Consider the following 25,829-nt stretch of genomic DNA (forward strand, 5'->3'; position numbering starts at 1 on the left):
TACCACATACAGGAATGAGGCAGCACCCATGGGGCGCACCCATTGCCCTCCTGCTCTCCTCCCCCAGCAGAAACACAGGCTCAGGAATAACCTCATTCCCCAGAGGGTTTGGGTTTCCCACGGGGGACCTGCTGTCCCCTGGGGACTCCCGGGGATCCCGGCTCCTCCAGGCAGAGCAGAGCAAGAGACCAAGGACTTGGCACCCTTGGTTGGATGAGAAGGGCTGGGAACCAGCCCAGTTCCACCCCCCCAGCTCCACCTTCCCTTGGGCACAGCCCTCAGCTCTCCTCAAATCATCAAGAAACGTCTAAAGACAACCTGAATGTCTTTATTGATTTCCTATTTACAAATCACAAAGCTGGCCAAAAGCAGAGTGTGAACACGGAACGAGAGCATCGGATACATTCATCAATACAGCACTGGAGTCGAGACAGTCCCAGCTCTGCTCAGAAGGTGACGTGGTACAACAGAATGTCTCATACTTTTGGGAACAGGCAAGTCCAACAAGGAATTACATTCATCTATCTACAAAAAGCCAGAATTGCATCAAACTGCAGGAAAGCCCTAAGAACAGAAGTTGCTCAGGTGTAGTTCAGCGTTTGCCTCATCCCCCTCCCTGACAGGAGAAGCTGCCTGATCTACCTGCTGGGGTGACAAGGAAGAGTTTGGGAAAATAATCTGCATAACGAAGCAGCTGGGAAAACAAAAACTTCCAGGAGAGCAGCGAGGAGGGGCTGAGCACAGCCTGTGCTCTTTCCACAGCCAAGTGTACAGCTTTGCTTCTTTCAAAACCCAATTATTTCCACTATTGCCACCGTTTCACATAAAGACCCCGAGGTGCCATCTCCACAGCCAGCCCCAGGGAAGGGCCACGGGGCTGGGATGCTCGCAGTGAAGTTCCCACAACCTCTGAGAGGGGAAGCAAGGACAGGAGGTGAGAGCAGATGCAGGGATGTGCATCCCAAGAGGTCACCTCCCTCCTGGCCAGGAGCGTGCCCAGGCTGTTAATCCATCCCATAACACCATTTGCATTGCACAGAGTCAGGTTCAATAACAAAGTCATGGACCCATCTTTTTTTTTTTTTTTTTTTCTTTTTCCTTCATCTTTTTTTTAGTACTGGCCATATTAAAAACATCCCACCTTGAAGCAGGCTTACATGAAACACATCTCACATTGTCTTTCTAGAGAACGGAACACACTACTGACATCTCTAAGAGCTACTGGTGAGGAGGTGCAGGCTGTTCCTGCAGGGCTGAGGAGGAGACACCAGGCAACCACAGAGCGAGGGCAGAGCAAGAGGAGGAGATGCCATTTCCCCAGCAAGTGAGCAGGCACTGAGCCCCCCACCACAGCCAGGGATGTCCAAGTTTTAACTTCTCACAGCTAAACACAGTGGCAGTGGCTCCCTAGTTCTTCTGTCTGGAGCACAAGGAGAGGTTTGCAGAGGGGAATCTCGACTTTGAGGCAGCACCACTCCTGCCCCCCCAGAGACCCCCAAAGGCTCCATCCATGCTGCCAAGCAAGGCTTTAATCACAGCTGCCTCTGCAGGGGGGGGACAACAGAAGTCTCAGAGTCTACCCCAGTGGACAGGAACTCTGGGGCTGGTCAGGTACAAACCCCTCAGCAGGAAAACCCTTCCCTCCCCAGCCCCAGTCCTATCTGCTGATGGGGAAAAGCACCCAGCCCCAGACAGGTGAAGGGATCTTCAAGGTCAGAGCTCACTGGGCCACAGCCAGGGGTATCAGTAAATACCACGTTGTGCCTCTGCACCCATCCCAACAGGGACTGTGTGACTGCACACAGGCAAACAAAAGGTCTTTAATGTTTTCCCAGACTGTCCTCATCCATCTGCTGCATTATCACGTAACAGGCAGCTGCACCTCAAGCCTCTCTCCCTGTTTCAGGTGGGCACAGCAGGCTCTGAGGTGGCCCAAGGACAAAGAGGAAAGGTGCCTGAGGACAGCAGCAACACAGAGGGCTGGGGGCTCAGGGGAGGGGTTCAGCTGACAACCACTGGTGCTCTCTGCCAAGGATTCCATCAGCACAGGAGCCAGCAGGGTGTGGGGGGTGTGGAGATCACACACAGCCCAGGGAACACCCCCCCGAGTTTGAAAGAAGCACCATGGAGCCTGCACCCAGGGGAGGGAGGAGTTGGCCCCTTCCTGGCTCTCTCTGCAGGGCCTCGGGCTGCCCACGGGGCAGGGCACTTGGCTGCCACCCCCTGCCCAGGGTCAGGGATTGTCACAAAGGAGTGAGAAGAGCAGGAAAACACGGAGGTGCCTCCAGAGGCCCTCTGGGTTTGAGAGCTCCCCATAGGGCTGAAAGAGTAAAGCCTCAGGGAAAAGGCCACTTCCTGTCACTGTTTAAAGGCGGCTGCAGGTGCCATGGCTGGCGGGAGGGAGGGTGCCAGGCAGGGGCTGGCCAAGCCCTGATGCTGCAGAGGTGCAGGAGTGACAAACGGTGTCACCCCGACTGCTGAGCTAGAGCAGAAGAGGATGGGCCATGCAGGCCTTGACTGTGTCTTTTTTGCAGGATTATCTCCTCACAGAAAGTATAACCACAACCAGAGCCACTCGTTTCCATGCTTCTGACTGGTGGAAAAGCATCTACATTCATTACAGTCAAAAAAAAAATAATGCATGTTGTTAGATAGGATTAATCAGTAAAGTGAAAAATGAGTAGCCACAGACAACCTACAAATGGGACTGGAACACCAGTTAGTCTGGTTTGTGATAGCAGCAGAATCACTAGCACAAGGCAGAACATGAGCTTTGAAATGATTTTACTGAGACCTTTGGCTAGTGTGGCTCCAATTGGTGTGGTCAAACTCAGCCAGAAATTTAGTTTGGAAGGTCACGGGGAAGAGAACAGAAGAGTCCAGAGCCAGTTCCAGAGCTGCACTATGTGTAGAAGATGATCTCTGGGATCTGTCCATCCTCCACCGAGGTGCCGTTGTTATTCCCAGCCGCGTAACAGAACGTGAAGCAGGTTTTGGCTCCTGTTGTTGGTGATTCATGGATCACTTTGCGCAGTCCTTTGGTTCCATAGTGGGAATCTGGACCCTGCCGTGGTCACAGAAGACAAGAAGAGATCAAGATGGGGATCCCAGCCCTGCAGGACCCTGTTTGGCCTCACGGCCTGGCCCAAAGCACTGAGCTGTGGAGACCTCAGCACCTCCCTTTTCTTTCTGGTTCTTGCACCTCAGGTATTTGGAACAAAGCTCTCCTCTCTATCAGAACTGAACACCCCCTTTATCCAGCAGTTAAATATCAACTTTTTCTAAACCACTGCAGGCAGGCTCAGAGTTACACGGCTGCAGGACTAACAGTTTATCTGTACACACCAGAAAATATAATCTCATCACTCATCACTAATGCAGCCTGTTAATTACTGCACACCTGCAAGAGGTGTTAAAAGACAACTCAGTGCTGGTGGTGAACGTGTACATTGCACCAGCAGGTGAAGGGCTGTGGAGACCTTTCAGATACACAACAAGCCCTGGAAAACACAGAGCAAGAACCACCTTGCACTGCAGGGCCTGCAGGGCCTGCTTCTCCCTGTCTCTGCCTCTTCTCCCCCTGCCCCAGGAAGGTACCTTGAGCGTAGCACATGCTGTGTAGTTCACATTGGGCAAAATCTCAACGGGCTCCTTGAACATGACGCGGAAAGTGTTTGATGATCCATCGCAGCTGAACCCCGTGTCATTCTGCCCCAGGACTGTGTTACTGTCTGTGTGGATGATCTGGAAGACACAGGGTAACTTTTCATCTGCATGGTTGTTGGACACAACCCTGCACCAGCTGCAGGTGTGTTCCCTGGACTGGACTGAACCCGAGGACTCAGCAGTTTGACCACCCCGCTGTGGCTGCTCTATCCCTCACTCCTGTCCATCTGCAGATCACACCAAACAGGGATTGGGTCCCAGCCAGCCCAGGACAATCCCTCCTTACCCTAAAGTCTGGCAGAGGACAGCCAGCCAACTTTCTGGGCTTAGACCTTCACTTGTCTTTCTCCTCCAAGAACTTAGGGGCACCAGGAGACCTGGACAATCACAGACAAAGTGCTGACAGACTCTGCTTGTCACATCAGCCATGCTGTGCTGGGGTAACTTTCCTGGAGTTCTTCTCAGCCGATCCAGACTGGAGTTACCTACCCTAATCCAGAACAAGGCCCACAAGATTTCTGCAAGCTGCCCCAAGTCTTTGAACGAGATCATGATGGACTTCAGACAATTTAATCCCTGTCCTACTCATCATCTCGGATGGGACACTGAAGATGTGAGGACCAGCACTGACACACCAACTGCTTTCTCCTCATCCCAGTTGTGGCTGCTCTGCTGCATTTCTAACAGCTCAGAGCAAAAGTTGATCCAAGTGCTACTGCAGCACCCAAGTGCTGCTGCAGGACCTGCAGGGCAGAATCACCCTGTCCTGCTCACAGTGGGACAACACTCACAGATTCTTCTCAAACGCTGCAGTGACGCATGAACGGGAGGCTGCATGAAATTGAAAGCAATAATCCTCCTTATCCCCAGTGCCCCATCTGGCCTCACTGCATCTGCCAACCACCCTACCAATAACAGTCCCTTCTAACTCAAGGTTTTGTTGCATGTTCACTAAAACATGCAAGATGCTCCCTAGAGCAGCAAATACTTCTGATGTGGTAAATTACCTGTATGTTTACTTGGTAATCCGTTGGCCCATGTATGGATCCGTATAATCCAAACCCAACTACAAATATCCTTTTGTTTACTGAGAACCTGCAGGAACAGATCAGGAAAGTCAGACCAGCTTGCCACCCCTGTAGTGGTTTAGTGCAAGGATGATACACAAAGATCTTCACTCACTTTAATTTTATACCTGTGATTTAATGAAACATGCTGCAGGTTTAACCACCACTGACTTATAACTGAAATCCTTCACAGAAACCAGAAAGTTTAAGCTTACACCTTTGACTGTCCTAATCAGCCAGCAACAATTTTGTTTGCTCATGGAAAATACAAAGCTGCACAACCCCATGGCTGAACTTCAACGTCCAGGCTCAGAAAGCATTTTAAGGCTGCAGTACAACATCAGCACCCAAACCCACCAGCCAGGCAAAGGCAGAGCAGGCTGCAGAGCATGGAATGGTGCCCACCCTCATGGCAGCAGCAGCTTTCCAGCAAGGTAACAACAGCAAAGATCACTCCAAGTGTCATTGGGTATTTCACAGCTGAGCACTGGAGGAGAATCCTTAATGTGCTTCTAAGTCTTTGCAGGATAGAGCTGCAGGGCAGCTGCACTCCAGATTTACACAAGAGTAGCAAGTAAGATTCAAAAGCTCCTGAATGCAGGAATCCTGGCTGCTGAAGGCAGCAGAGGGAAGGATATTCACCCCACTGCCCCACTACAGCTGTTTTCTCTGGTAGCTGAAAGCCTCATGCCTGCCAAACCAACATCACCATTTCTTCACCTGTCCACCAGCTCCTTCAGTCCTGTGTGTTCCAGCACCCACCACTGCTCTGCAACCAGCACAAAATATTCAGTGTGGAACCTGCACACAAGGCTTGCTGAACACTGACCATGATGCTGCCAGCAGTTGAACTTAAAAGTCATACACGGGCTCCAAAAGGCCTCTGAATGTCAGACCTGAGAGCAGGGAGTGTTTGGAGCTGGCAGGTCCTTCCAATTACCATCTCCTGTCAGGGGATGGGTGGCCCAGAAGATCCAACCAACAGCTCTATTGATAGGCAAGACAACCATCACAGGAGAGGCTTAGGAATTTTAAAGACCTGTATTAATGCACGTCCCACTTCTACCCAAGACAAAGGCAAATCAGGAAATAGCCAAGGTTTTCTGTTCCCCTCCTGTCTTGCTCTTTCTGGATACATTTCTGAGTAATCTGCCCTAGTTTTGGTCCTGCTCTGTCAGGGGGGTTGGTCTCAATGATCTTCAGAGGTCTCTTCCAACCCCTGACACTCTGTGATTCTGTGAACCACACACCACACCTCCAGCTCTGTCACCATGACTGAGCTTTGCTCTTTCTCTACAAGCTTAGGTCTAAACTAGATATCAGCAGAAAAGCAGGAGCAGCAAGCATTTTATCCTAATGTCTCTCTCAAATAGGCAAGATTCAGGGGCTTCTGAAGCTACATTTACACTTGCAATAGAGCAGGGAACAGACCAACTGGAGCACTGCTTACTCAACATACCCAGGCACAGGAGGAAACCCCGAGCTGCCTGGTGACCCCAACCACTGTGTGCCCACACAGCTGCAGGGAGCCACTTGGAAAGGAGAGAAATAATCCCCCAAGAGGCCTGTGCTGCAGAGCCATGTCTGTTGGAAAGCTTTGCCAATAGAGAAGCAAAGTGGCAGCCTGCAGCTGCACATGCAGGTTAATGTCTGGGGTGATGCTTTTGCCCAGCAAATCGCTGCCCCTTCAGGTTTCACACTATGGTGGACGTCAGGGTTTGGGACGAAACCTTGGAGGTTTAGTGCCAGGGTAGGCTGAAAGCTCAGTAAACATGAATCTATCAGCAGCAGAACGAGCAGAGAAGCTGACCTTATCCTGTCACTAGTCCCACTGTACCCCCAGCGGCTCTCCACCTGCTGGAAACGGCTGATGCTGCACTCCTTCCCCCGCAGGCAGCAGCGCGGTCGGTCGATGAACTCCACCCGGGGCTTGGGGTTCACTGTGAAGTGGAGGAACAGGCTCACCACTTCCCGGTCCGTGAGGATTCCCGACTGGGCAGGCCCTGCAGAGGAGCACAAAAGCAGCAAACCCATCAGCCCCCCCCCAAAAGCAGAGGGGATACTCTGGGGGCTGACCCTGACTCCCGCCTGCGAGCCGGCCAGACCCACAGCATGCCTGGGATCTTGCTGGCGTGTTGGGAAGCTGAATCCCAGAAGGCAGGGTGCTGCCTGCCTCTGGTCTGCACACCAGCTATGGCCTGAAGAGCCTCTGGATGGAGAATTTATGTGAAATGCCCACTAAGCACACAGCTCTGCAGAGCTGAAATGCATTTGGCTAAGAGGACGGGTTTAAAAACCTAAAACCTTCAGCTAATCCTCCTCTGCTCCCTCAGGAGATGATAATACTGGTAAGAGACAGGGATTTTCATACATTTATAACAGTGTATTTCATAACATCAATATATTAAGAGATGACAAAAGCCCACGAGGGGTAGTGGGAGGGAACATCACCTGGTTACAGTCAACTTAGAGAGCACAGGAGTGTTTTTCAGTCAAGATAACGATGGTTCAGTTCACGCCCTGCTTCAGTTCCCCTCTCCCTTTGGGCATTTTGACAAGGGCAGGGAGTGACAGGACATGGGGAGACAGTTTCAAACTGGAAGAGGGGAGATTGAGACAAGATCTTAGGAAGAAATTCTCGGGGGTGAGGGTGCTGAGCCCCAGGTTGCCCCCAGAAGCTGTGGCTGCCCCATCCCTGGCAGTGTTGAAGGTTGGATGGGGCTTGGAGCACCCTGGGCTGGTGGTGGCACTGATGAGCAATAAGGTCTCTTCCAACCCAAACCATTCCAACCTGAACTCCAAGATTCATTCCATTATTCTATAGTTAAATCCCTACTTTGTGTTTGAATTTTTTTAATGCCTTTATTGTAGAACCTAGGGAAACATGCTCGTGATTTTAGCAAGAGTTAGAACATGTTCTCCTCTCCTGTCCAGTAAATAGATGGTTTTTTCCAATGTGATGCTAAACTCAAGCTTAGGAAACCACCTGGAATGCTTTAAAAAGTGGAACTGGGTAAAAATTAGTCTTTTAACAAAGGAGTCAAAAGAAACAAGACTGCTGTGTACTAAACAAACAACAGCAATGCTCTTTAATGTGGGAAGCAAATGCCTGGATACTTCTTGGTCCCAAACAACCTGAAGCTGGTTAAATTCAGCATGATGTTATGCAGACATAATGTGGTCCAAAGCTGCAATAGGTAGAGATGAAAAGAATTTAAGGAAGTCTACTGTTAACAGATGAGCTTATGGATACTTTGCTCAGCAAAAATCAGCCATCACAGATCATGCCTGAACTTATCCTGTGTTGATGCCATTGGATTCTCAAGTGTCTCAGATTTCTTGCTCTAAGGGAAGGGAGTAACAAATTTGCCAGTTAAAACATCTCCATGCAAAGCACCATGTTTGATACTGGATTATACAAAAAACTGGTGAAACCACTGCCTGTAAAAATCTCTTTTTTGCTTCTGCTGTTGGCAGGGAGTGGTTCCCCTCTCCTACCTCTGCTCTGAGCACCAAAGAAATCAGAGTCACTCAGAAACTCAGAAGAAGGACAGAGATGAAGCAATACCCAGGTAGTCCCTTGTTTCAGGAACAGCTGACCAGCACAGCCTCTCAGGTTTGGTGTTTCTTTTGTTCATCCTTTAGGATAAAAGTGAATGGAGAAAACATGGGAGTTGCTCTCAAAGCAAGAAGATGAACCAAAGATCCAAGTGGATCAGACAGCTATGGCAGGGTTTGGGGAGGGACACTGACATTACCAGCTGAAAGGTTCAACTCAAGTATGCCCAAGCCAGCACCTTCCTCCCAGTGAGACACAATGGAACAAGATCTGAAGGAAGGGTTGAAAGAAAACCACAAAGCTTGGTACAGCCAAACTCCCCTGATGGCTGTAACACTATCCAGGAGGAGGATGCTCTGTCCCATCAAGCTGGATCCTAAGCAGGTGATCCCCTGTGTGCTGCTGTGTGGCATGATGGGCACTGGGTGCTCTGGGTGCTCCCACCCAGTGCCAACACAAAGAGAAATCACCCAGTTCAGGTGAAGGGATCTCTGCCTCCCTCAGCAAGCTGTTTCTGAAGAGAGGGGCATCCCTAAGAACACTCTGCAGCTGTGACAGGCCACAAAGAAGGCAGGGATCAAGTTTTATGCACAGATTTACTTCTTACTAACATCCCTCTACATCTTGAGAGATGCACAGTAACTGCTGGTAAGCTGACACCACCTTTGCCTTGAGAGGGGACGTGCAAAGGAAATGGTGTCAGTGACCCTTTCTGCTTCTTTGTACATGTAACTGCAGCCCAAAACAAGTTTCAGTTTTGAAAATGGCTCCACGGTGTCTTTTAGCATGAAAACTATTTAAGCCAATTGCCAAGTTTTCAGTCCCTGGAGAATCACCAGAATACGAAGTCAAAGGCAACAGGCAATAAAAACTAAACAAAAAAATCTTTACTCAAAACTGTTAAATGATTTAGATGTCTTTGCAGATCAAGATCTTAATATAAACTCGAAAATGTTTTAAGACAGACTAAACAACACCAACCCTGCAGCTCAAAGAAGATTCTGAAAGTTTTATTCTGTTACAGGGCTCTGCTCTGAAGGGCATCAGCAAGACACAACCAGCCCCACCACCAGATTACAGGTGGCAGCAAACAGAGAATGAAGAGAAACATCCCCATGCCTCTGAAGGAGCAGGCTACAACCATCACCAATTATTTTCAACTCCACTAACTTAGTGCAGCTTAAAGGTTTGGAATGGTCAGAAAGGAAAGCACAGGAACCCCTGTTTGGAACTCTGCTCTCAGGTGAATGAGAAGGTGACCACCTGAAGGTACTGTTAGTACAAAGCTGTGACCTGCCTGGCTCCTCCCTGATGAAGCACTTCCAGGTAAGAGTGAACGATCATGGATGAAAACAGCATTTACAGGACAGATTTTGCAGGTCAGTGGGAACAAGGAATAATCTTCAATTTAAATCACTACAGAACACAGAGCAAAATCCATTTTCAGGTCCTCGATCCTCTGTGGTTCAGCAAAAGCAAAGACCAGGGTTGCCAGAAAGGCCTTTGTTCAGTTACCTGCTGCAAACTCCTCAATAGTCATCAATGGGAAGCGGATAAGAGAAAGTGCTTTGCCCAGAACCTTCCGCTTGTTCTCCGGAACCACCTGGAGCTGCTGCCGCTGACACTCGGCCTCCGACCAGCGAACCACTGCATTAAACAACCGAACCTCCCGGATCCCCAGGGTGTCCCTCTCCAGCACTGCAACCAGGGTGTCTGCAAGGCAGGGCAGAGAGTGACAGCTTTAGGCACTGACCCACATCACCCCCTTTCACCTCGCCAGCAGCGTACCCGAGGTACAGCCCAGGCACAGGTAAAAGAGCAGCAATCCGAAACATCTCCCCAAAGTGCTGCCTGCAGCCTCTGAGGATCTGTCTGCAGATTCCAGAAGCAAGGAACTCGCTGGAGCAGCAAACAGTGCCCATTTAGTTGGCATGGAAGTGCAGCAGAATGAATTGCAACTTACTTGACATCACATTTGGATGAAGCCAGCAGCACGAAAGCCAAAAGGTTACCTGTGCCTTACCTCGGGGGTCCATCTCCTTAGAAGAAAGTTAAAATCTGAATTTGAATGTTTCACTGTTCCCAGCAAGTTCTGGAAACTGCATAAGGTAATTTAAAATCCAGTTCTTGCTTCCAAAAAACTCAACCCTTTTTAAACTTCAAAACCTGACCAAGACTCAGGGAATGATGCCAACTTCACAAAAGAAGGCAAGTTACACCCACCCAAAACCTGCCAACATCAACAGAGGAAACGGGCTTTGTATCATGCCCAGAAAACTCAAGTTGCACCAAAGTAAGCAGATTCCAGGATATTTTTAAAAGCAAGCATGCTCTTTTGCAAATGCCTTGTCTACAGCAACTTAGTACCAGAGAATTGTGGTCCAACAGAACAGCAAAGCCACAAAAAAGAGAAGTGTCAAGTATGAACCTGCAATAACTTCAGAGGCTCAGTTGTTAGGAAAGCACATAAAGGGAGGAGGGGAACAAGCTTACCCAGATCAATGTCTGTGAACCCTTCTGCATTGATGGCATCTGATGTGTTCTTGTCTATGTTCTCTAAGCACAGGCTGGCCAGCTGAGGCTCATCAAAAAGTCTTGCCTAGTAATGAAGAAGCAGTCATTAACAGGAAAGGTATTTCAAAGCTAAGCACAGACCTCCCCTTCTCTCCCAGAGCCCATCTTCATTAGCAGTACTATGCCTGACCAACCCATGAATCCAGTGGGCTGCAGCACTCTTTCACAAGCAGCTAAGCATGACAAGGCAAACACCAGAAAAATCTGCATTTGGCATCAGCCCTGGCTGAGCTGTGCATGTCTTCAGGCACGTCTTTGTTTGACCAGCACATCAGCTAATGGTGCTTCACTGCACCATACTGACCATGTCAGCTGAGCAGGGCTAAGTTTTACTACATCATTTTTACATTTAGAAGGAAGCTTTTCCCAGTGACTCCAGGACTGCTTGTTCTAGGAATATGTAGAGGCAATCTTTAAGAACAGTCACACTGATCTCATGTATTAGTGCAAACACCTCAGTAGGAACACTGCTTGTGTCCAGGGAGGTGAGCAAAACCCAGAGGGGCATGCAGCCTCAGTGCATTTGCATGTTTTACACAGAAACAGCAACTCCAATCTGGCTGTGTTAAAGAATTTCCCCCAAAATGGGTTACTATTCCAAAGAAAGCCAGCACACAGCTTAGAGAGTTGCTAAGAATCTCTCCACCCAAGTTAAGTGCAGTCTGGTAACAAATTTCACTCCCACCTCAGATCCCTCTGGACTGCCAAGACACATCATCAACCCTGTGCCTCACCTAAGCAGAAAGGAGGGAGGCACACATACAAGTCACAAGGACAACCTCTTCCTTCCAGTGCTTTGGCTTTGTTATTTAGGAAGCAACTGCCTGACCACCACACCTAACACTAGAGCTACTTCAACTCACTGCCACAGGTGAGGTTTAAAAACTGTGGTTTGGGCTGGGAATTCAGTCCCTGAGAGAGGCCAGGGATGTCAAACAGCATCTGCTTCACTCTTGCTCCAGAGCTCAGCAAGGCCAACCTTTGACACTGAGATATCAAGTGCAGAGAGCTGAAACACTTCTCCATTTTCCCAGGGATAAGGATGGCTTCAGCAGTCGTCACCTGCTCCTGGGGCTGGAGGGCTGCCAGGGCCTTGCACTCTTGGCATCCAAGAGCTGTGACTGACTCAGACTTTACTACTGTAGTGGCTCTCTCTTGACACGTGAAGGACTTACGTTACACTTGCAGAATTCTCCCTCAGAGCAGCTTTAGCCAAGCCATTATTTCCTTGTTGATCCAAGTGACGTTTTCACGTACATCTGGCGTGAAAGAGGATCAGGGTTCACTGGGAGGCACAATTAATTAGGGAGCTATTTTCCCACTGATGGTCCTGCCAGAGACTGGCAGTTGCTTGCCATGTTGTCAACGACACAGCTGCTGGACCAGCAGCATTCAGCAGGGATGCACACAAAGGAGGTTTGGGGTTGTATGATCTTAGATTCACATTCTTAAGCCTTTTGGGAAATGTTTTGTACAAGATGCATCTCAGGTCTCTAATTGACAGCACAAACTGTCCATTTGCTGCAGTAAAAGCAGAAAACAGGCTGATTTTCACACTGAAGGACCAGAACCAAAAGCATTTTGAGAACAGACCCATTAAATGAGGTGCCTCGTGCTGCCAGTCACTGAGATACAGATCCATTTCTCAAAGAACTCTCAGACATTTCAGACACTTGATATACTGCTACAGTGAACATAAACTGGCTACAAATCACCACAGAAAATTAATCATAAAGGATAAGCCCCAAACTAAAGGCATCAGGAAAGCCTGTTGCCATCTGGCATTTCAGCTGCCCCAGTGCAGCCAGCAGAGTGTCTGGGTTTTGATACCTGAACAGGGCTTTCCTCTTCTGCCAGAGGAGGAACCTTTGTCACTTGTAAGGAAATCCCCATGAATCTCAGTGTTACCTTCCCAAAGCTGCACAGTCAGGCTGCAGAGACTTAGCATGCTGCAAAAATCCCTGCATAAAGAACACCACCAAAAAGCTGACACCTCTAATCCTCCTAAGGTGATGATGGCTGGAAGCCTCTTCAAAAGTGCAGCCTATGGGAAAGATCTCTTCTCAGCTCCTGATCTTTCAGATTGCAGGCTGCTGAACCCAAAAATGGGAGAGCTGCAGCCAGGAAGTTACAGTTGTCCTACTTGATCCAAACACTTAAATAAAATCCCAGCCTAATTGAAGCAAACAAGCAAAGAGCTCCACAGCAACTACCTCAATTTCTGCAAAAGCTGCTGGTGTAGATACTACCACATAACTACAGTCAGAGCCTGACTACAGGTAACTACAGTCAGAACCTGAAAGGTGCCTGAACTCTTGACAAAGAGGACAAGAGTCAGCAGACAGCTCTGCTGAGCCAGACAGGACAACCCCTCAGTGTGCTGGTTTCCAAGCCAGGGTAGGTGTGAAAACCCCCCAGCAAGGTTTGCTTAACATCAGAAATCACAGCAGCTTTCCTGAGCTGGCTGATCAGAAATATTCCTCCAGAGCTAATCAAAAGGATGCCCAATCCCTAAAGGCAGGAAACCTGCACCTTCAATGCCTTCTGGTTTCTGGTTCCTACAACAACCTGGCCAAGATGTCTCTGGAAATGCCACAGACACTGCAACACGGAGGTGACAGCACTGTGGAAGTCACTGTCATGTCTCCAGCTATCAGCAGAGAGGATGACAGGGAACACAGAAAAGATGGGGCTAGGGAATGGGAAGGACAGGGATGCCAATTTCATCATCCTGCACACCAAGTCTGATCTTCTCCAAAATAAGCAGAAGTGTGAACTCTGCCTTTTAGTTTGCTACTTTAGAAGAGGTAAATGGAAGATGGAGGAGTTCAATCTTCTCAGACCAAATCAGATAGAGGGGCAAAGGGATGCACAACCAGCCTTACAGAGTCAAGAGAAGGCTGCACTGAAACTCCAGGTTCATGTCCTGCAGCAGAACAGGCTGGACAAGAGATCACCTTGTTCCTCTGCTAGGAAACCAAACCACTCATGGAAAAGGTGTATTTCTGTCTCTCATTCTCATTTAAGAGAAAACTATTGCAAAAAAAAAGTTCTTCAAAGAACATCTGACCATCTAGATGCAGCAAGCTTTGCACAGGAAAAGTTATTATACCAGTCCTAAATAGGAACAAGCAAAAATCCTTCATCTCACTCTTTTTCTTGGCAGATGAAACTCTTCCACCCTGTTAATTTCTTCTCCAGCTCTGGAAGGAATTGGTTGCCACACTAAAGCAGAAAGCAGATCTGAAACAGCAGCACCATTTGCTGTGTTTTATTGATCTTTGCAAGAACTTGCTCATCAGCACTAGGCTCCTGTAAGGAAGAATTCACAGTGACTCAAAACTGCTCCACTTTGTACAACCAACTCCACAACACTCAGAAAACTTCTGTTTTCCTGCTGTGATGGACCTTGCTCAAAGGACTTAATGCAACTGCTTGCAAACTCACCTGTGTTAGCAGCATGAATGCATTGTCTGCCCGGAGGTTTTTTTTCAGGAACTCCACACAATGAGCTTCAAGGGCTGGAACCGCATATTTTTTAGCTGTGTAAAGTGTTGTCATAACAGTCTCTGGTCCAATCTGAACTTCATCTGAATAAAGAAACCTGAAAATATGCACACAAACATTGCTCTGGTGAAGCAAACAGGGTAACAGCCCTGGCAATTCATACAGAACACGTTTGTGCTTCTGCCTACCACCCTGGGCCCATTTCCTACGCCTGGGAGATGGAAGGAAGGGTTTCCACATCCTTCCCACTGGCTCTGGTTCAACACGGAAAAACTTTTCTTTTAAAAAAAAAAACAACAACCCACACCCTTTACAATGTAACTTTTGATGAATGAAATAGCTGGGATAGCTGCTGCAGCACCTCGGATTGCCTAGCATCCCACCACCAAGTGAGCTGTTCAGCCTGCTGCTGACTCCAGGCTAGAACAGTCTCTGGCCAACTGCACCTCTTAAAATTAACATTTTTGGCTGCTCAGTTAGACTAAACAAGGACAAACTTTCAATCCTGCCTGCCTGCTTCAGAAGAGAAGCTCCATTTTACATGCTGCTTCAAAAGGAGCTCTAACACCTATCCATGTTTTATCCACACCTCACTTCCCCCCCATCTCCTCACACACTGAACTCTATCCCTCTCATTACACAGAAGTTACAGCACAGCACACAAGGTGACTTCAGCAAGAGTTAATTAGGATGAAAAACAAGGATGCCAGCAAAGCATCAGCCTTCACTCTTAGGCCAAACCAAGGAAGGACATTGATACAGCATGGAAAAACAAAGGTCTTCATAGGAAGCCTGCCCCAGCCGTGCTGATCAGAGACAACAGGAGTTGACAGGCTGAGGTCAGTAAAACCAGTGACACACTTGATGTTACCCCAACCCCATGCAGAGGTTTTGTTGACTGCTTTCCTTTGAACAAGTCAAGCATTTGCCACTCAGGATTCAAAAGGCACAGAGATGTAGTATTAAGTGTGGTAACTGCTCAGCATTCCTGCTCCATGGGATATTTTGGGAACACCAGCAATTTTCCCCTCTGCCTTTCTCTGCAGGGGACACAGCAACATGTCCTGGGGGCTCTGGGGCTGGAGGCTTCCAGCAGTGGCAGTGGGTGCCCAGTCTGGAAGGACCTGATGTGCAGCTCCAGCTAGAGAGGGGCAGGATGCAATTCAGGGAAGCAAAACCAGGAGGGTTTTTTTTTCAGAGGGAGGGAAGTGCTCATTACTATTGAAAGCTGGGTTTTGTGCTGCTCTAGAGCATCTGTTAATAACAATATCAAGCCACAGGCTCATGAATGTATTTTTGCACACATCCCTTCATCAGTCCTCTTTTCACTAAGCAATCCTTTTTATTACAAGATTAAAAGAACACTGTTGCTCTAAAAACAAATAGTTCTGTTTACTGCAATGACTACATTTGTATTTATTTTTACATTAAGCCAAACAGCGTGCACTAGAGGGATAACAATAGAGGCTCAAACTGAAAAAGTGTAGGCTCAATTTAAAAGATTTAGATTACAACCCCTGACAATCAACCACATTCTTCAGGTTACCATGAAAATAATCATCATGATTTTAAAAAAAAAGGATCTCTTGCACACTTACAGCAGAGCTGTTAAAAGCCACTAGTCCACAATCCCAAATGGGTGTCCAGGAGGGACCTTCTGCTGAACATTCAGCATGGGAATGTTGTCCCTGGAGAAGCTCCAATCTACACCATTAGGTCATGGCTTGGAGCAAGTCCAGAGACATATGTATGGATCAGCTGCCATTTCAGATCAGTGTTTGGAGGGACTGGTTTTCCTCTAGGGAAGTTCACACCACGTACTTGGTAAGTTTCCTACTGGAACACAGCATCCAAACTTCCTTTGGCACATTTAAGCTCTGAGCATTTGAAAAGCAACAGTTCAGTTCTAGATCCAAGCACCTAAGATAGCACTGGACCCTGGGCAGAGCTGCTGTGCATAACTGAGAGCTTCAGAAGCACTGTGAGAATCCAGAACTTCTCCTATACAAAATATAAATATTTCTACTGAAATTCACCTGAACACATCACTGCAGTCTTTTCATTTGATGGCTCTATTTCAAAAGCATATTGCTTATACAAGTGCTGAGATCTCAACACTGGCAGGGTAACTACAAGACTTTGCCTCTGATTCACTCTATATTTTAGCCTCACCAAGGTTTGAAGATAGATGCTAGCTCTGCACTCCAGAAATCTACCTGGCTGAGAGTCAGACACCAATCAGAGGGATTCTCCAGGTGCTGGTGTCTGGTTTAAGCAAGCCAAAGGGGAGGGGTCTGGGGGCTCCCTATTATTTATAGCCTTTTACTGTAGCAAAGATCAATTTTTAAATCTTCTAAGATAGCACAGTCGTGACTGAAGCACCTTTTGAAGGTAAAGCAGAAAGTGTGCCAATGCTACACACAGTTATTGTTCCCCATAGGAGGCAAGGGGGAAACATGTGAAGAGCACAGGACTGGAAACCTCTGGAAGTGGGTTACAGAAATCCTATAGAAACAGGACAATGAGTTTCCAGCATCCATTCAGGATTGCTGCTGGATGTTATATGGCACCAGCTGAGCTTAAAGAAATCAGTGAATAGGATGTTACAGCCCCTTCCTCCTCCTCCTCCCATCACACAGACTTACAACACAGCCTGTGAATGGAAACTCAACTCCAGCTCTCCAAAAGAGGAATAAAGCAGGCAGGAGGAGAGATCCCACACAGAATGGTTGATACTGCTTTCACACCCTTGCTTACCTGTTGTAACTTGCTCGTTTGCCCATAACCTAAATGAGCTCCAAGCATTTCTACCTTATGGAGCTTTAGGAGGGATACTTATCCCCTCTTCTCTCAAAGAGCATTTGGGTCAAATCAAGCCTATTTGTGAACAAGAATTCATGAGATGGTATCTAAAGGGATGAGTATCAATTATCAGGGCCAGCACATGCATTTATTCCAAGTGCTAAGTAGAACACCTTGTTGCTGCACTTACGTGGTGTGAAAATATTTAACAAATATTTACAAAATATGTCCAAACTGTCTGGATTAGCTCTGCTCATATTGCAGAGCATTCATTTAACCAAAGCGTGGAGAGAGTCAGGTGCTTTAGTGCAGTAGTGACAGTGGACTTTTACCCAGGAAAAGATTTAACACCAGCACACTTAAACACTCTTGAGCAGTTCAACAAAGGGGCATTTGAGACTGTATGTTAGAAGCAGCTTACTTCAGCAGAGCTAGGAAAGCAGCAGGCTCCACATCAGGCAGCTCAATCTCTGTAGAAGTTGTGGCCATTCCACCATTGAACATCGCATCGAAGACTGCGCTGCCCACGGCCAGCACAAACCTAACATTAAAACACAAACAAGCAAGAAAGATGTTATGTTAAATCCTAACAAGGAAAAAAAAAAAGGCCAGGCAAGTTGCTCTTCCCCAAGGCCACTCCCCAGGGAAAGCAAATCATTCCTAGCTTTAAAGCAAAAGTGTTTTGCAACACAAGGGAGTGTCAGGCTCTCTGCTCCTTTACACCAGTGCAAGCGACTTCATTTTAGTCCCATCCCAGCATACAACATGGTAATGGTTCCCCAAAGACAAGATTTTGTGCATCATGGAACAGAATATATGTGGCAGCTTTGCAAAGTCCTTGTAGGAGACCATTCATGAGGTTAAGAAGCTAAAAAACAATGAAGTGAAGGAATTTAAGTTATTCCAGTGAAAAGAGCCTGAATCCTGGTGGAATTCCCCACAGTCACATACTGAAAACACTTAGGGAAAACTTGCCATTAAACACTACCCATCCTCCTTCCCTCCTCCAGAGATGTCATCCTTGGTGACAGCACAGCAAAATGTTCTAAAAACATAGAAACTGGACCAGCAGCATCACCAGGAGCTGCAGCACCAGGCACAGGAGCTGTGTCCTTACACATAAAACCTGCTTCAGGCTTAGCCTAGAAGGCAGAGAAAACCCAGCTCAAAGCAAACCAGCACTGCCAGATACACTCAAACCCTCTCTGCACTCCTGTGAGTTTATGTGGTAATTAACAGCCAGACAGGTGTTATCAGCCCTGAAGAAACAGGAGGCACAGATTCCCCCAAACCAGGTCTGAGACTGGAAATAATATTCCAGTGCTCCCCAGATGCTTCCTCTCTGATCCACAGCAGCTCCTGTTTAAGGAGGCAGCAAAGCCCTGGGCTGCTGGGAGGCCTGTGCATGCCTAAGCTGCTGTACCTGCCTTAGGCCTCAGAAAAGCCATTTTGAGAACTTTCATTGTTTGAAAATGCAGAGACGAGGCTTTTTTTCCCAGCAAAGCGGCGTTTTTCCTGGGATCTGCAATCCAGCAGTTCCCTGAAGTTAAATGCAGCACAGGCCACAAAGGTCAGAGCTCAGCAGCGTGGGGAAGCAGAGGAGCCCAGGCTGCAGATGCAATTACTGCAACCACTTCTCCAGCTGACTGTAAAAAGGAAGGAGCTGGAAAATTCAGGGGCTGTTGCTGCGGCAGAGTTTGACGCAGACTTCAACAGAGAGAAGCAGCAAGAACTGCAGGCAAAAAACTGCCCGGGAACGAAGGCATGAGTCAGAAACCTTCAGTTCTCAGACCACAAGGAAAGCCCAGTACTAAAGGGGAATTTCAGATTTTGCTGCACAGCAAAAAAACACAGAAGCCTTTTTTTTTGTTTTCCTTTTAAACAAAAATTTCTCTCACTTCTCCCTCTCCTCCCATCCAGAGGAGGCCTTCCAGGGACACAACAGAGCACAGCACGACGGATGTGCCAGCCTGGTTGTGACAGACTGACTGACAAGCTGGGGCTCTATTGTTTCTGAGCCATTAAGAGAGTTAGGGACAAACCACAGCAGTTTTTAAAACTACACAGATGCATATTTTTATCAAACAATTCTGAAGACAAACGTCAAGAACAAATGAAAGAAAAAAACCCCGTTCACCATACTAAAACTGCCAGATGAAACAAAAATTCTTGTTCCTACAAAAGCAGCGATGGCAGCAGGACAGCTGAAGGAATTATTTGCCACTAAGAATTAACAGAGATCAGTTGCACTCTAAAACTTTCATTCTCCCAGCCAGCACAGTGTACATCCTCAATGAGCAGACTGAGTTCAGAAGCAATTTGAGAAGAACATTAATTAAAAAAAAAAATCCAAATTTTTCCTTCCATTTCATGGGACAAAGTGCTGAGGCCTAAGGGGATGCCAGTAGGTGCCACAGAGACAAACAAGTCTCCAGATTTGAAGTTCCCTTAAAATATCACAGGACCACAATTAGTAAGAAAATTCCTCCCTCTTCACGGTGTCTTCTGAACACCTGAAGTGATCCTAAAGACACCCCAGGAAAAGCAGGGACATGCACTGTTTCTCCTACACAATCCAAGCATTTTCCACTCCAACCACTCAGATCTGCAAAAGGAAGAAATGAGTTTGATCCAGATGGGAAAAACACAACTATTAAAGCCAAACTGGCAGAGGACTAAGGCTTTCTTTTGTACCCCCTTCCTATTTTCAGGATCACAGCTCTCAAAAGGGAAATGCAGGCATCCTAAGCTCAGTGTACTGACCCACCTTTGTCAGAAAAAGAATCCATCAGGGTTATTTTTCAACAAGCACACGGTGGCCAAAATGAAGTGGACTTTTGAAAAGATGCAGAGAAATGGCCAGAAGCAGAGTGAAAGAACCAAGAAAGCAACACCTGATGTCTTATCATTCCCACCACATGGGTAAGAATCAAAGGGACTTTCAGCAAGCTCAGCCACAGGAGCTTCCAGGGGGTTAATGATTTGATGTGTCTTCACAAGGATCCAAAGTTGGCTCCCAAGGTTTTTCAAAGCCTGCAAAAAATTGCCTTTCAGAACAGTACTTCTAACTTCCTTTCCACTGATTTTCACTGCTTCCTTGTCACCTAGTTTAACGTGTAAACCCAACAGTTCTGCTCCCCTTCCAGGCACTGTGGTAATACCAATAATAAAATAAACCCCTCAAGAACCACAGCTATTCCTCTCTGCACACCACCTCCCTCCTCCACCCGCTCCACTAGAGAGAAATCTTAAAATATTGATTCCAGAAGAGCTGGCACAGGAACAGAGCAACACATGATGGGCTGGAGCTCCATGAAACTGTGGGTGACAAGAAGCTACTGAACAATGATCTTTGCTTGCTGCATCCTTCCAGCACAAGGCCTGGAGACAGCAGGAGGCAAACCCCCCAGGAGAATCCCCTTCCCAAGCAGCTCCAGGAGCTGAGCAGTGGGACACCTTGGCACACAACACTGAACATACTCCTCCTATTCTCCCCCTTAACTCTGCTCTTTCGAGACCTCCACCTGGAGTCCTGTGTCCAGTTCTGGAGTCCCCAACATAAGGACACAGAGCTCCTGGAATGTGTTCAGAGGAGAGCCACTGAAATGCTCAGAGGGCTGAGCACCTCCCTGGGAAGCCAGGCTAAAGAAGCTGGGGTTGTTCAGCCTGGAGAAAAGGAGACTCTGAGGTCTCCTTCCAATATCTGAAGGGGCTACAAGAAGGCTGGGGGAGGGCTTTGGACACTGGGGTGTAGGGAGAGGACAAAGGGAAACGGTTTCAAACAGGAAGAGGGGAGATTTATGTTAAGACATTAGGGAAAAATTCTTTAATTTGAGGGTGGTCAGACCCTGGAACAGGTTGCCCAAGGAAGCTGTGGCTGCCCCCTCCTTGGCAGTGTTGAAGACCAGGTTGGATGGGGCCTTGAGCAACCTGGGCTGGTGGTTGGTGACCCTGCCCATGCAGGGGGTTGGAAATGGATGATCTGTAAGGTCTCTTCCAACCCAAACCATCCTATGATCCTATGATAGGTACTGCAAATAAATCTGCATCCAAAGAAAGACATCTAACAAGGGAGATGGCTGGAAACAGCAGCCAAAAAAACCTCCTCAGACTGTCCCCAAGATACAGATCTCCCAGGCTGGAGATACATCACCACATGCTCACCCTGTTCTGTTTTGGGCCGTGTTTTCTGGCCAACTAACAAGCTTAATTATCACACCCATGCAGCTCCTGCTTGATGAGGTTCAGATATTTCTCATGTCATTGACGTGCTTGATGAAGCAGATCTGGAAAACAACAAAAAACTCCTTTCCTCTTAAAGCTGGGCCAATCAACACGTTGACCTCAGCCACATCAGCATCATGAAGCTTCCAGGCAGCCTCCTTGGTCCACAGCATTTGTCAGCCCTGACACCAAGAAAAAATGAAGGCTGCTCCATCTTCTTCATGGCTGATTCAGCAGCAGCAGGGAACGAGCTCACAACACAAAAATGAAACTTGCTCCAGGGTACTCAAGCAACTTCTGCAGGGTCTGGACCCTCCTGAAGGTGGAAAACATCTCATCTTCCCAAGATGCAGATGCTTATAGGACATATGTACCCAGCACAGTCACCTCTGCTGTATCTCTCCCAACAGGGCCTTCACGTACAAAATGAGTGCTTGCTCTTAGTTGCTATGTGAGGTATCTATTGTCTGCTTCTTCAGCTTTGTACAAACTGCTGAATTTTCCAGATTCTCCTGGAAATGCACCTGAACCTACAGCTCTGCCATGCTCTGAAACCTCCTCCCTGCACCACCACAAGAGCTTGTTTGCCATATCTGTTATTTAACCACCTCACACTACAAATCACCTCTGCACTGCTTTTTTTCTCAAGAAGCCCCAGCAGGGAGCAGCTGCACTATCACCTCCAGCTCCTCCAAGACCACCACTCTCAGGTTTTTTATGCTGACCAGTTTGCTGCCAAAGTGGGCAATTTCTAGCCCACCATACACCCATCTCAAAGGTGACGAGTAAGACACTGCAGACCACTCCTCACTGACTATTCTTGCTGTCCAAGAACCCTCTTTGGGATATACTTCTAATGCAGCCATCCTTTATACCTGTCCCACTCTGAAAATTAACAATAAAACCAGACTGAAAACCACTTACCTGTTAACTGTGCCCTGTTAAAGACACTGAGCATCCAAGTGTGGTTGTGAGAGCCATACAGTGCCTCTCAAATGAAAGTCATGGTTGCTTTGCAACTCAATTCCAGCACAAAGTATCTCAGGCTGCTGTGGGAGAACTGAGCACAGAAAGGGTCTGGGTGGTTTTATTTTAAGCTCTCCGTTTCTGAAATAACTTTGGTACTTCATGAATCATCAGGATATCCCAACTGTACTATCACACAGGCAAGTTTTACCAAAAAAATCTATATAATCCTTAAGTGGGATGTCACAGCATGACACACTCTATTCTATCTTTACCAGCCAGAGTACCAGGTGGATTTCAGAGCAATTAAACAGCATTTCACTTTGGGGCTATTTTTTTTTAAAGCTTCATTTATTTTTCATTTATTTCTGGGCTGAATATTGCTCCTCCCCACCTAGCAAGTCTAGTTCTCAGCACAGGAGCAAGCTTACTCAAATACTAATTAAGCTTCTGTTCTTATAAAAGAACAGAACAGGCACCCTAAACGCTCCAACCAGCCTTGGGACAAGTGTGTTTCATTTGGAAAGAAAAAGGGAAATCTGAAGGTGAAACTTCCAGGAGTGCAAGCATGTCTGAGCAAAGTGATAGTTCAAAATAGCTTGCCAAGCACCACCTCTGAGTGTACCAACAATCCTTCCCCCAGCCCAATTAAATCATCTCCCTTCTTCAAGCAAAAGGCTCTTGCATTTGCAGCTGAGGAGTCCAGGAGGAACTTCCCAGAGGTGCCCCAAGAAGCAGCCACACATCCATCAGTTTTGCACTTCCCAGGTGGAGGCAGCTCCCAGCTTCTCAGCCAGCAAGCAGCTCAGAGCTGCCAACTCTTAATGGCAGCTGGGCCTTAAATGATAACCTCGACTGGTTACCTGGTGTCGTTCTCAGTACAGCTCTTCCAGAATCGAAGGGTTTGCTTTACAGTGGTGGATTACTCCCATAAATCTCGAGCTTCCAAACAGATTCAATAAAAGACATTGCAAAGAGAAAACAGTGTGGCAGAAATTTGGTTTCTCAAATCCTGGCTCCTGCTTTTCCATCCCCAAGGCTCTCTCACAGATGTGTCGGCAGAGATCAAGCAGACTTGGAGACTACTCCTCTCCTCCACTACCCACAAAACCAAGGATTGCTTCTGAGCAAGATACAACAGGGATTTAGGGATTTGGGGGTTTTCCCCACTGTGCTTGCCCCAGTCCCACCTACCCTCCAGGGAAAGCACACTCGGGTAGAATCTGAACCCCACCACCTGGGCTGCAAGGAGAAACAGGACATTGCTCCGAGGGCTGGGAAAAATCTGAGGGGACAGCGACTGTCGAGGGGCAGTCACCTCCCAGCAGGAAACCAGGGCATCCCAGCCTGGATCCCAGTGCTGCCTGACTGCCTCCATCCCACCGGGGTGTCTGATGCCAGAGCCGAGCTGGGCCTGGCTGAGCTGAGGCTGCTGCGTGTCTCCCGATGATGGATAAGCCATCATCCCCATGATGGATAAATCAGGGGGTGAAGTTACCCGACCCCCTCTTTATCCTCTCATGAGGGAGGCACAGAAATCCAAACCCTGACCCCCACCCCTCTCCCCACTGCCGCATCAGCCCCCAGAGGGTACGGGGGGCTCCCCAGACACCCCCAGCAGCCCCCACACCCAGCCCAGGGCCTCTCCCGACGCCCGGGACCCCTGACCACGTCGCAGGGTCCCCAGCAGGGCCTACAGCCCCCCCCCCCACGGCCTAGCCAGGCCGCCAAAGGTCCAGGGGCACCCTCACGCCCCGGGACACCCCTAGGGGGAGCCGGGGCACCCCCGAGGTCCGCTCACCCCCCAAAGCCCATCCCGGACGCCCGAGCCCCCCATGTTGGGGCTCCCCGCGGCCCCCCACCTGTGCGCCGGGATGCGCTGCGAGCCGCGGCCCTTCCCCACCAGGAAGTGCACGTCGCTGAGCACCTCGTTGTTGAAGAGGAAAGCGAAGCGCTCCTGCACCGTCGGCTTCGTCGCCTGCCAGTTATAGACCGGCTCCCGCTGCAGCGCCCCGCCGGGGCCGCCCGCTCCCCCGGCAGCCCCCGCCGCCCCCGCAACCGCCGCCGCTGCCGGGCCCCCCGCGCCTCCGCCGCCGCCGCCGCTGGCCGCCGGGTTGGCAGCACCGCACTGGTTGTAGGTGAGGCCGGGAGGAGACGGGGGCGCGCCGTTAGTGCAGGCGGCGGCGCCGTTGCCCGGCGGCGGCGGCGGCGGCTGCGGGCAGGAGGAGGAGAGGCCCCCGGGGCCCCCGCCGCTCCCACCGGCCGCCATCTTGTGCGGCGGAGGCGCAGGAGCGGGCGGCGCGGGGCGGCGCTGCAGCAGCACCAGCACCAGGAGCGGCGGGCGGGACACGGCGGCGGGCGGGAGCGGGGCGGCGATGGCGATGGCGGCGGCGGGCGGGAGCGGGGCGGCGATGGCGATGGCGGCGGCGGCGGCGGGGCGGCTGCTGCTGCTGCTGCTGTTGTTGCTGCTGGTGCCGGTGGTGATGCAGAGAGCCGGGCAGCAGCGGCGCATGGGGCACAGCGCGGCGCCGCCGCCGGCTGGGCCAGGGGGGAGCGGCGGCAGCGGCGGGGCGGGGAGAGGGCGTGGGGAGGCGGGCGGGGCCCCGCCGGGCTGGGTAGGTCGGGGTGCGGGGCCCTGAGGGGAGCGAGGCAGCCCCTGGGGGGGTGAGAGACCATCTTGGGGCTGCAGGGCATCGTGAGAGGCGGTTGAGGGCGTGAAGGGGCGATCCCTGAGATGATCCTTGAGGAGGATGAGGGGAAACCCCTGAGGCGCAGTTTTGGGGGATGAGGGGCGATGGCTGAGGGGCAGTTTTGAGGGATGAGGGCTCCATCCCGTGTGGGGGGTTATGCTGTGGAGGATGAAGAGGAGGAGGGGGGCTCAGTGAGCAGTTCATAGTGGGATGAGGAGTGGGGGGGGGGTGAGGAGCAATAGAGGTTTGGGCCATGGAAAGGAGCAGTCGGGGACAGAATGTGGAGGCAGGAGGAGCAGGGCAGGAGGCAAGAGTCGCTGCCTTCCCAATGTCACAAAGCAGCCTTTCCTCTGAAGCACAGACAGCCTCTGTCATCCCCACGACATCCTGATTTGTGCCCAGCAATTCCCCGGAATAATTATCCCCAGCTGATGGGCTGCTGCTGAGCCTGGAACCCCACATTACCACAGCACCCTGGTTATTACCCTGCGTGTCTCTTGGGGACTGCCTGATCTGCAGCCTCCTGATCCCTCACCTGCTCTTGCCCCACAAAATCCTACCAGATCTGCTGGGCAGAACAGCACCCTGGCCAAAGGGTCCCCACTGATGGCCATCTTGTTGCCAGTCAGCCTGAGGTGGGAAATGGCAGGGGGGGAAGGGGACAGGAGCAGCCTGAAAAGCAGAAGATTAATTAAGAGGCTGTGCCACTGCCCTGCTGTGATCTCAGTAACTGAACCAGTAAAGTGATTTATTCTTCACAGGGCAATTACATTC

At 49.3% G+C, this 25,829-nt stretch overlaps 1 protein-coding gene across 1 annotated transcript; it reads right to left on the reverse strand.

The window, feature by feature from the left end:
* Nucleotides 1–308: 308 nt before the first annotated feature.
* Nucleotides 309–24,799, reverse strand: BTBD2 (BTB domain containing 2; the record flags this gene model as incomplete). Its single annotated transcript, XM_030466652.1, has 9 exons — nucleotides 309–3,064; nucleotides 3,598–3,744; nucleotides 4,674–4,761; nucleotides 6,544–6,736; nucleotides 9,808–10,005; nucleotides 10,786–10,891; nucleotides 14,314–14,470; nucleotides 17,597–17,716; nucleotides 24,228–24,799. Coding segments are annotated over 9 exons (1,743 nt in total), but the record flags the coding sequence as incomplete, so codon positions are not given.
* Between the last annotated feature and the right edge of the window lie 1,030 nt (nucleotides 24,800–25,829).

The sequence above is a fragment of the Calypte anna genome, chromosome 28 (genome assembly GCF_003957555.1).
Source record: "Calypte anna isolate BGI_N300 chromosome 28, bCalAnn1_v1.p, whole genome shotgun sequence".
Taxonomy (NCBI): domain Eukaryota; kingdom Metazoa; phylum Chordata; class Aves; order Apodiformes; family Trochilidae; genus Calypte; species Calypte anna.